The sequence below is a fragment of the Takifugu rubripes genome, chromosome 21, assembly GCF_901000725.2.
Source record: "Takifugu rubripes chromosome 21, fTakRub1.2, whole genome shotgun sequence".
In the NCBI taxonomy this organism is placed as follows: Eukaryota; Metazoa; Chordata; class Actinopteri; order Tetraodontiformes; family Tetraodontidae; genus Takifugu; species Takifugu rubripes.
The window spans coordinates 3,326,112-3,337,719 of NC_042305.1; the positions used below are offsets into that span (position 1 = coordinate 3,326,112).

The window sequence follows — 11,608 nt, forward strand, 5'->3', positions numbered from 1 at the left end:
AAATCCTCCAAATCAAAAGCTAACGAGGACAAAAGTTTGTTCATAGTTACACTCACAAAAACACCATCACAAAACTGTTTTTACAGTCTGTACAGATGAGTTTTATTAGAAAGTGTGAATGGAAATTTAGTCATGAACTCTGATTTAACATTTACGTTGTTTTTTTTAAAGTGGAGCTTCACAAAAAACCAGCGTGAGTCAGAAAATACCGACGTCAAAATAAGTTTATTTACATCCTTTTCTAAACAGAAGTCTTCGCCGTATCGTGACACTCCCAGAGTGCTACAGAAGGAGAAAAAATATATATTCCAACAGTTTCATTATATGATTTCTGTCTTGTAGTTTGCTTTCTAGCAAGAACCTTTGTCAGCTAATTTAATGAAATATCTCCACACACAAAGATCACAGCTGCATGATTGACACAGTTGTTTGGACATTAACTGTCCAAATGCTGTATTGGAAGTAGATAAAACGGACTCGGAGAGCTAAGACCAGCACCCAGCAGCTCATTTCTCCACATATGACTTATACTTGTAGTGTAGTTGATACTGTAAATAGGCAGCAGTAACACAGGGTTAGTGTTAAGATCAAAGCCGCTTTGATGTTGGAAGAGGTCAGAGTCCCTGCAGAATCCAGAACATCACAGAAATTTAATGAGCTCTTCCTGGGCCCATCATCGTTTCCTGGAAATTTCATTAAAATCCGTTCTCAATCTTTGGAGTTGTGCAAACAGTCATATAGGTATAGAAAACGGAACACAAGGTAAGTTATTCACAACAGAAAACACCTGATTCTGCATGCTAACTGTGTGTGTGTGTGTGGGGGGGGGGGGGGGATACGAGTTGTGTGGAGTTGACTAGTGAGTAATTATTAGCTTACACTTTCCAAACCGTCAGCGCTACAGGAGAGTACGCACGTGCATGACGGGAGCGGCCGCTAGGTGGCGCCAGAGGGGACAAATGCGGACAAACACCTGAGCTCGTTACGCGATATAAAATTGCGGAACATTTTAAAGCGTCCAAGAATCTTCACTGGGGTTGTTGATTACATAATACCAAATGACCCGGGATGCCTGCTGCTTCCTTGTTTTTACCAATAGTATTTTTTTAAAAAAAATCACCAAAACCAAGATTCTTTTGACGATAAACAGAAAAAAGCTTGGCGTGTCTGAAGTGAGGGTCAGGATAAACATCATTTGGGGATTTCAGACTGTCGTGCGAGTGAAAAGCTGCATAAGACAGCTGTAATTATTGTTCCATTGTGCCATCAAACGGGCTAAACATTAGCTGGAGACAGCGGCGGATCTTGTGACTGCAAGGCGGCAACTCACACGGGCCCCGTATAAAAGGCTGGCGGCGTCCTGCAGCTGCAACATCCTCCCAGCGGGTCAACAGGCGGCGCATGGTGGCGACACTGGACCTGCCTCTCCATGTCACCGGTAAGTGTCTCTTCACCTGCTGCACCTCCACTGTCTTCCCTTTACCCGTGTTTTGTCGCCAAGTTACGTAAAAGCTGTTAAGGCGATTAACAGACCTTTAATTTCTATAGTGGATTGTTGCAAATGACCGCTGACAATCCTTGAATGAAAGCGGCTGTTCTCCCTTTTAAAGTCCATTCCTGGGGGTTTAGGTGGGTTTATTGAAGCGGAGTAAAGCTGAACGTCAGTGACAGAAGTTTTTCCCCCAACTCTGCACCTTTTCCCCGGCAATGAAAAGCTTTTAAAATGCACATTAATCAACACACCTCAAATATTCACAGCTAAGAACGAGCAAGACAGCAGTTTCTGCTCCTTTTTGCTAATCTCCTTGAATAACAAATGATTAACAACAAAGTGTGTGTGTGTGTGTGTGTGTGTTCATGAAGTGTATAAAATGACCATTTAACTGTAAAGTTAAACGTTCAAGGAATGTTGTCATGTCTGATGGTCAAAATATGTAATATGTATTGTTTACAAAGTCTTACAAAGCAAAGTGCTTATCTCTCTCTCTCTCTCTTTATATATATATATATATATATATATATATATATATATATATATAGACTGACTTTGATGATTGACTCAGCTTGATAACATTGATGCTGATCTCTAACATGACTTATGGCACATATAAAACTTTATTACAATCATTACAACTTCCTTCTTTCACACAATCCTACTGTAAATCAAAACTGAAAGTTGACTTGGCTAAAATGTGACTCTCTCTCTCTTTTTGTGTGTTTTTTCACAGTGCGTACCATCACAGGCTATCACCATGGAAATCGTTGTATGTTTTTATTTTATGATGCCGCCCACTGGCAAACCCTGCATTCTTAGCTAGCATTACATCTCATGTCCTTATATTAGCATTTGTGGACCATTAGCAGCTGATTATTTGAATCTATTTGCTTCTAAATATTCATACATATCACCTCTCACATTAGTCTTTAACTGCGATTTTTTTGGAAACTTATTCGACACATTTTGTACCGTTATGGAATTCACTACTCTTGCATCCATAGCTGCTGCTGCTGCCACCGCAGTGGCTCCGGCCTATGTGGCTGACCTCTCAGGATACTTGTGGCTGCTAATACTAGGTTTTGTCATAGCGTTTGTCCTGGCATTTTCTGTGGGGGCCAACGATGTGGCCAACTCCTTCGGCACCGCGGTGGGTTCTGGAGTGGTCACCATGCGTCAGGCCTGCATCTTGGCCACAGTGTTTGAGACTTTGGGCTCCGTGCTGCTGGGGGCCAAAGTCAGCGAGACAATTAGACAGGGGATCATAGATGTTCGAATGTACAACGGATCTGAACACGTCCTGATGGCAGGATCCATTTGCTCCATGTTTGGTAAGTGGAATCACTAGGGACCAGCAAGCAGTGTATTATCACGATATTTAAGCGATAATTCGATGTTTGATTCCACAATTTGTTTTCCACAACCTTAATTTTTAATAGATCCAGCTGCCCAGAGCTCAGCATCTTTGTTGTGAGATCTTTGTTGGCGGCTCTTGGGGCAGTTAAAATCATTTGCTGGTTTCAGACTGACGTTTTGTCCATCAGGGTCTGCTGTGTGGCAGCTGACCGCATCATTCCTGAAGTTGCCCATTTCTGGAACGCACTGTATTGTTGGAGCCACAATTGGTTTCTCCATGGTAGCCAAGGGGTCCCAAGGGGTCAAGTGGATGGAGATCCTGCGCATTGGTGAGGAGCTGTTGGTTCTTTTAAATTCGAAAACAAGTGTGTGTTAAAAGGGCTGTAATGGCTTTAGTCTTCCTTCATCTGTCTTCCCAAAGTGGCCTCCTGGTTCCTGTCACCTGTGTTGTCAGGCGCGATGTCCGGACTGCTCTTCTGCTTTATCCGTAAATTAATCCTGAACAAGGTAAATTCCACATTAAAACTACAGAGATTCCCGCCCAAATTATTTTCCCCTGTCTGGAACTGGAGATGTTTTGATTCGGCAGTAGAGTAGATGAGGTTTTCTACTAGGTTTCATGGTTATGGTTTGATTTACCACCGTTTTATGTAGCACATTAAGTTACACCACCTGAGCTTTTCCCACCTCGCTTTGTGGGCATTTGATTTATGCGCCTGGATGTCTAAAACCTGCACAGATGTTTTAAAAGTCAATCATTCTAAAAAGGCGATAATAATTCAAGGTACACTGGTCAATAAGAATGAAAATTGAAGGCAGAAGAGAAAATAAAAGAATTCCTTAACTCAAGAATTCCAATAACTCAAAGCTATCAATCTGTGACAGATATATTTATTAAGCTTCACATGTGATTTGGTAGATAAATCACCTTCCGGATCGGTTCTGATTCACTCTTGCTGTGTAATGTACTGGGAGAACCAGACGTGTCTCACTCACTGATCTCCACAGGTGGACCCCATCCCCAACGGCTTCCGAACCCTTCCGCTTTTCTATGCCATCACCGTGGGCATCAACATCTTCTCTATACTGTTTACAGGCGCCCCACGTACGTACCGCCTCCGCAGCACACGTGAGCCACGCTTGTTTTGATGCTGTTGAAACGGGTGGAGCTCTGAGCTCCAAGCAGATCATTGACAACACAAACTATCTGGGGAAACGGCACACACACCACCTAACACACAACGTCATTAAACTACGACAGGAACTGTGGTGTTCTGCAGCTAATGTACAGACACCAGCAGGCATAAATGTAAACCACAAACCTGGACAGCCACTTCAGGCTATAATAGTCAGTCTAACTAGTTAAAACTGTCAAAGCACTAGAATTGCTGCTATCTGCTAACTGCATGGGTGTTTTTTTAATCGCTATCTGTTGAGCGGAGCGTGCTCTGGTGCTGATATTAGCGTCTGCCCGGACAGATTAACGAACGCTGGAATGAGACACAAGTGTAAACAGTTCAGAAATGCAAAATCCATATGTCGAGGGACACGGGGGGAACTCCCGCGCATTAAATGTGGCGCCAGCAGCGAATCTTGTCAACTCCTCATGTCTTGTGTCAACAGTGTTGGGCTTCAGCTGGATCCCATTTTGGGGAACGCTGTGCATCTCCCTGGGTTGTTCTGCCGTCACTGCTGTGGTCGTGTGGTTGTTTGTCTGTCCGTACCTCAAGAAGAAAATCCAACGTGCGTCAATCCCACAAACACACACACACACACACACACACATATATGTATTTAATGTTATTTTGTTTCTGTGTGTCAGGAGGAACAGCTGAAGCTGTCTCTGCAACTCCACTAATCAATAAAGTCTCCACTGTACCGGTTGAGCAGCCGGTAGAGCAGCCGTCCACACATGGAGATCTCCAAGCCCAGATTTCTGCAGGAGACAGTCAGAAAGTGGCCTTCAAACTCGGGGGCTCTGAGGATGCTGATTTGGATAAGAGTGACGCGGAGACTAAGGACGCTGACGCTGCTAATGGTTGGAACCTTTTAACACTTTTAGTTTTAGCTTTTTCACAATCTAGCAGTTTATTCAGAATCCTCCGACTCACTGCTGTAAAGTTCCCTTTTCTGTAAAACAGCCTGGTTTTTGGATTGATCCAAGAAGAATCCAGCTCCATCCCGTTCCCTCTAATTGTGTTTCTCTCTGTAGGTCTGGCTGGGACAGTCGGGCCGATGATAATCACGGACCCTCACAGCGGACGCTCACACACGATCCACAAAGACTCTGGACTTTACAAAGACCTACTTCACAAGCTGCACATGGCAAAGGTTGGGGACTGTATTGGGGACAGTGACACAGAAGAGCGGCCCATCAGGAGGAACAACAGCTACACCTCCTACACCATGACCATCTATGGGATACACGGAGATCCTAAATTCAGGGATGGGGACAGTGGAAGTCTGGACAGGAGGGCCAGAGTGGACAGCTACAGCAGCTACAGCTTGGCAGTGACAAAAAGCAGTGAATGTGCCGACCAGGATGTGGCAGAAGCGGACGCAAACCTCGATTTGGAAGTAGATGAGCTGGAGGTGGACCATCCGGTCGTTTCCACGCTCTTCCAGTTCTTGCAGATTCTTACAGCATGTTTTGGCTCCTTTGCTCATGGAGGAAATGATGTCAGGTAGGAAAGGGGTGATTAGGTTGGAGTCATTTATGTAGGTTCAAGACTTTAAGGGGGCTTTCTTTTCCTCCAGCAATGCAATCGGCCCCCTGGTGGCCATCTGGCTACTGTATGAGAGCGGATCCGTAGAGTCCAACTTGCCCACACCCATCTGGCTGCTTCTGTTTGGTGGAGTGGGCATCTGCGCTGGACTCTGGGTACTGGGACGTAGGGTGATCAAAACCATGGGTAAAGATCTTACACCCATTACGCCATCCAGGTATGACTCATATTCACATTTGTACGACACAGACCTTTGTGCTGTCGCTGTGAAGTAACAGATCCTCTCCTCCTCCAGTGGATTCAGCATTGAGCTGGCTTCAGCAATCACAGTTGTCGTGGCGTCCAATATTGGCCTTCCTGTCAGCACAACCCACTGCAAAGTAAGGAAATACTGCCTTGAAATGGCAACAAATGAGTCGTCATTCTGGTAGAATACGAAGATCGGGACGCACCCGTGTAGCGTGCAGCTAAAGCATAATCCAGGGAATTCATTAGGATCATGTCGTTATATAAAATAGTTGTTGGATTCTGATATTAAAAGATCGAGCTACAACTTATGACTTTAACCTGTACATCACAGGTGGGCTCTGTGGTGGCCGTGGGATGGCTGCGATCCAGGAAGTCAGTGGACTGGAGATTGTTCAGGAATATCTTCATCGCATGGTTCGTCACGGTTCCTATTTCTGGGCTCATCAGCGCTGCAATCATGGCTCTCTTCATATATGTCATTCTTTGAGCCCACCGGCGACCAAAACTGTCTGACTGCAGACAACAGAAATCTGTAAAAGGATCTGCTCATGACGATTGTTATCTTGGGCAATATATGTTTATGGGATCTGCTATTACTGTTCACAAGTTTGTGATACTGTGTTGTACATTTGTAAAAAAGGTTACTGTATTAAAAAAACCAAAACACTTAATTCTGACTGAATGAGCAAACAGTGCAACTCTGTTTTGCCTTCATGATTGTAATAAAATGTTAGAAAAACAGAATCCTATCTGCTGCGTAGTACTTTTAAGGGTGGATTTATTTGTACAAACTCTTCATCGCATTATCGCATATTTTGAAATGTACCCTTTATCTGAGAGGCTGCTTCAGGTTGGTTGTTGAGACTATCTATCCTCCTACTGGAGCAAAGATCTGAATGTCCATAGCACCATAGCAGCCACTTGATGGGAGTCCCCATCAGGTGAGTTGTTCAGGTCACATGTCCCAGGAGAGAGAGGAGTGTTTCCACCCAGGTATGAATGGGTGCTTACCTGGTTGGGAAGGATTCTCAGCCTTCAGATGCAGTTTTACATGAACATACAATGAACGCAGGCACAATCAGGACAGAAGTGTCCGAATCAGCAAGCTGCCCCGGACAGGTGCTCGAAACCTTTGGGACTTTTCTACTTTGCTCAGTGGTACTTCGGCAGTGCTCTGAAAGTGTCCTGGCACCTCTGCCAGGTTTCAGTGAGTGAGTCTCCCCATTCCCGGCCCAGATCCCAACAAGCTGAGCTACTAACGTAAAAAAGGATTGAGGACAGCAATTTATAGTTTTGGCCAGAGAGGACAGATGGTTTGGAAGCAGGATAGATGAAAAACATCTTCGTCAACCATCCTTAGAGAGAGGAGAGGCCTCCTTTACGCAGTTATTTAATTACTCTCAAGTGCAGGGTCGAATCTTCCTTAGGACATTATCAAATGGGGATTTAAGCAAGTTTTGGATTGAGAATCGTTCATAATAATGAAAATGAAACATAGACATTTCCTATAACTGTCTAAACAATTAAAACGTCAGTTCTGTAATTTCTGTTTCATTAGACATAAATGCTGCTTCTGATAGAAGCACAAGTCCAATAAACTCTACTTGTATAGTTGGAACTCACTTTTCTTGTCATATAATATGCTGTACACTGAATTTTAATATAGTCAGGAAGAATATTTACTGTATCTGTCCCGTTGACCTGTCATAAAGGAAATGATAAAGTTTAATAACAGACTATTGAAAGACATTACTGATATGGCAGCTAAGCCTCTAGATACAGGTGTTTGATTAAAATCTGTGTGTCTGTCTGTCTGATTCAGCAGTTTATCCTCAAAGAAACAGACTTTAATAACTTCTATAAAGCTCTAATTTCATTCAGGCTTCTGAAGTTAAGATTATAAGGACTACTTTGGATATAAAAAAATAAAATAAAACATGTATTATCTATATTATTTTCTATGCAGTCTGGCTGAAATAAGGCCAGCAAGGTGAGCCAAAACGGGGAAAAGGCGCGTCCTAGCGGTAAAAAAGTGTATTACGCCCGTAGTTGTTTAGCGCTCCCATGGAGAATGAATAGGAAAGTGCGGTCTTTGTCCCCCCCATCTGGTCATTTGTGATTCTAGCATTGAAATGTAATTATAAGCAATATTCGTATTTGTTGGCAGTCAAGTGTGATTAACAGTTTGCGTTAATCCAAGCCTGAGCTGCACTGAAGAGATACAGCTGCTTTCTGTCTATTGTGTATTTGTGATTGACAAATCAACTGTTAATGCTAATGACAGGTGCTCTGAAGACCAGGAGCATGTTTACCCTAATGTAAGGCTAACCAAACCAACGTTTTATTATCTGAATAAAAATGTATTTTTAGCCTAAGCTTATCTCTAGAAAACTCATTTCAGGCACTTATATTCAGGATCTTGTCCTTTTGGTCACTACCCTGTTCACCACAACAGACCAACTCATCTTCAGCAGCAGTTCTGCAGGTGCTGCCCTGTCAATCTCCTGATCCATTCTTCCCTCACTGTCCCCCCACATTAAATCCCACATATTTGTAAAACATGCGGGAAAGATTTTACTCACAATTGCCAATGGACACCTTAGTTTGTTGACTCAGAAGTTCTATATTTGTATAAAGTGGTAAAAAAATGTAATGAGGTAAGTGTGTCTGGCAGAGGACACATGAATCTATGCTGCTTGTTCTTCCAAATCCATTTTCAGCCACCAGTAAAATTCCCACAAGCTTTGCTTAGTGTGAACAATCTCTTGATGCCTGTTATGTGCCAGGCAGGTATCAGGCAGTGTTTCTCTTCTCTTCCTGCCTTCCTTTCTGTTATTCCCAGGTGTGAGTGGGCGATCAGCACATGGCTACTCATTGGTCCTTTAAGAGGTCAGATGTCCCAATCACCTTCGATGACCTTGAATAAGAGGGGACACTTCATGGGTGTTGATCTTTTATCCTTGTTCTCCCTGTTCTGAGCCTGTTTTGAGTGGGGCTGTACTGGACTTGTTAAGAAAAGTTTGTAGAAGGAGGGTAGTTGAGTTTGGATAGCTAGTACACTGTAACATGTAGGAACCCAGTTACTTTACACCTCTTTACACTTACTTTTCACCTCTATTTTTACTCTAGTTCACTGTTTGTTGTGTTCACTGTCTAATTCTCTGTTACTGAGAAGGATAAGTAACACTGCCCTTTATGAGTGTGATGTAGACAGTGGTGCAATGAGTCTTGGACTTATATCATCATGGGATGTAATTATGTTTAGCTGAGGGGGTGATAGTTCTGGTCTAGTGCAGCAAGCACAGAAAGTCTGTAACTACAAGGGAGCTCAGCCAAATGTGAGCAACCATTTCGGTCATAGACGATGAGATCATCCAAATAGAACGCCTTCGAGGACGTCAGACATCATTTTCTTTAAATCTAAACAAGCTGATGCAAGGCCATAAGAAATGCTGTCATGTTGTCCCTTCTGTCTTGGTGGAGGGGCAGCTGGTTATTGGCCAGGGCAATGGTGGAGAACATCTTTGCTCCTGTCAAGCCTGCAAACAGCTCCTCCATATCAGGACCAGTGCGTCACCATGGCACCTTGCTTTCCCCGCATGTCCTTTCTCAGCCAAAGCCACCGTCAGGACAGGTGACAGTCCTGCTTCTTGATATTTGTCCTCCTTCCCTTTGAAGGCTGCATCCATTCATCCCTCCCTGCCATTCTCGCTGATCCGACTGGGGGGATCACTGGTTGATGTCTGGTCTCAGAGGAGTTAGTAGTGACCTTCTCCGAACGCTCCTTGTTCAACAAAGTAAATGAGCTTTCGTGATGTTGACAGTCTTTGGCTACGTCCTGCGCGGGTGCCTCAAGAGCTTCTGTCAGAAGTATCCTGTATCCTGCCAACGACACAAGCGTTGCACTGTTGTCTGCTCCGAAATCAGGACTCGGTGTGTGTTTTTCAACAGGTGAATGGGTTGAGGATCTTACATCCAGCCTTCCTATAGCCCAGGTTGGTCAACATCAGTTGCAGAAACTCACACAGTTTCAGAGGACACGTCAGGTGCTGAGAGAGGGTAAAATGCACCAGACTTTGAGATTCCTCAGAAAGATGGTTGTTGTTGATCCCCACAGAGCTGTTTCACATCAGTAGCAGGCATGTTGACAGTTTGGCCATATACAGAGTTCCCATAATTCAGCCAGGATTTCCAGTTTTGCCAGTTTTGGAATCCCTTGTCCATCCACAGTGAAGGAGGGGGTCATTCCTGGTTCCCTTCCATATTGAGAGACTGTGAATCTTGTGGTTTTAATCTCATTCTGGCTCATACGAGGACCTATTTGAGTAGTAATTATTGGATTGTCTGTGATATGTGTGAACAATGGCTGCTGTAAAGGGAACGAGAGGGAATCGGCCTCCTGGGTGGTGTGACAAGGCTTGAAGCGCTTCAGCGGGGACACACCCAATCTCTGATGTCATCCTGGTTTCAAGTTCACCCTTTTCTTCCCTAAACAGCTGTTCTAGTGGCCGATCATGCTTCAGGACACTAAGGAGTTCACGGCTGCTTGCTCTGTCTGTGCCCAAGTACCGGTAAGTTGTCCCCTTTATCGCCCCCCCGTTAGTCTACTGCACCCCCCACCAATTCCTGGTCGCCCTTGGTCCCACATAGGTACTTTATTGTTGGACTGCCTCCCTCCAATTTTAAGTTATCATTGTTTTTCCAAGTCCCATTTCTCCTCCTCTTTAAGCTGGTTGTTGCAACAGCAAGTCTCTCTTCAGGTTACCACCCTCAGACTAATAGTAGTAACACTTAGGACTATTTGGTTTACCCAAAAATCCGCCAGCAGCATTTGCTAACTGTCACATCATTTTTGTTGCTTGATCTCAGGGAGGAAGGGTTAAATTACTAAACCAGTACAGGCCCACTGACTTTCCTTAGTGCATCCACAGTGTAAATGGACTGATTGGTTCATCAGTCCTCTAAAGTGTCTAAAGTGAACCAAATTAATCAATGACGGCAGTGAATACAGGCCAATCAGATGCAGAGTGGGGCAGGTCATGTTTCACCATCCTAGGAAGGAAAAAGGGCAATTTGGCTCTCAGATACTGATGATCGGTGCGCATCAGAGGGCATTAATAAGTGGATGGACACTAAGCTGACTGAAAAAGAAGTGGGATTTATTTTGACTGCAGCAGTGACCATTGTTTTACACTGTAATAGAACTTTTCCAAATTAGTTCCGGCTCCAAATTAGCATAGCCAGCTCCACCCCCTGGAGATGCTGTTGGTGGAGCTGGCCGTGGTCGTGGTGCGGGGCTGAGCCCCCAGGAAGCCTGAAAGCCCCCTCCTGGTTTCTCTCTCCCTCATTTAGGTCTGCAACTACCACCGCAGCCAGTTCCTTTTGGTCGGTTTGATGCCCTGACCAACACCCATCACACAGGCATTTCAACCACCCGCAGGCTGCAGACATCACTGGTTATCTTCCTCCGTGCATACGCAGACTCGGTTTATTCGGTTTACTTGATTGTAGATAAAACAACGTCATTTCACAAATGCAGCATCACCAGGCCAAGATGAACCATTTTAAGTCTGGGGTTCATTTGTACATTACATTTAATTTATTTTTTTAAATTTCCAGCAGGGTTGGTTTTTGTTTTTAAACCTGTGAACTCATCTATGGTGAAAAATAAAAAAATCCAATCATTTCTGGGGGTTCTAGGATTGAATTTGGTTAATCGTCCAATAAATGGGCCATATGATGTAAATCTATAAGTAAAACATTAATATATAAATACAGAAAA

General features: G+C 44.0%; 1 protein-coding gene across 3 annotated transcripts; it reads left to right on the forward strand.

The window, feature by feature from the left end:
* Positions 1-688: 688 nt before the first annotated feature.
* On the forward strand, positions 689-6,570 carry LOC101064940 (sodium-dependent phosphate transporter 1-A-like). 3 transcript variants are annotated; one of them, XM_029829031.1, is made up of 13 exons: positions 689-762; positions 1,287-1,438; positions 2,229-2,264; positions 2,587-2,826; positions 3,040-3,180; positions 3,273-3,358; positions 3,860-3,956; positions 4,475-4,594; positions 4,674-4,889; positions 5,064-5,535; positions 5,609-5,794; positions 5,873-5,957; positions 6,158-6,570. In XM_029829031.1, exons 2-13 carry the CDS (start codon positions 1,402-1,404, stop codon positions 6,311-6,313), a joined length of 1,872 nt encoding a protein of 623 aa, XP_029684891.1. In that variant the 5' UTR covers positions 689-762; positions 1,287-1,401; the 3' UTR covers positions 6,314-6,570. The 3 variants fall into 3 exon arrangements, with proteins under 3 accessions (XP_029684891.1, XP_011613497.2, XP_003974505.2); XM_011615195.2 differs by lacking the exon at positions 689-762 and having other exon boundaries at positions 1,199-1,438; XM_003974456.3 differs by lacking the exon at positions 689-762 and having other exon boundaries at positions 1,200-1,438; positions 2,229-2,826.
* The last annotated feature ends 5,038 nt before the right edge of the window (positions 6,571-11,608 follow it).

Bases quoted from the DNA above. Each gene is read 5' to 3' on its own strand.
- LOC101064940 (XM_003974456.3), top strand. From the start codon at position 2,472: ATGGAATTCACTACTCTTGCATCCATAGCTGCTGCTGCTGCCACCGCA. The intron at 2,827-3,039 runs GTAAGTGGAATC...TTTGTCCATCAG, and splicing joins ATCCATTTGCTCCATGTTTG to GGTCTGCTGTGTGGCAGCTG. The intron at 4,595-4,673 runs GTGCGTCAATCC...TCTGTGTGTCAG, and splicing joins CCTCAAGAAGAAAATCCAAC to GAGGAACAGCTGAAGCTGTC.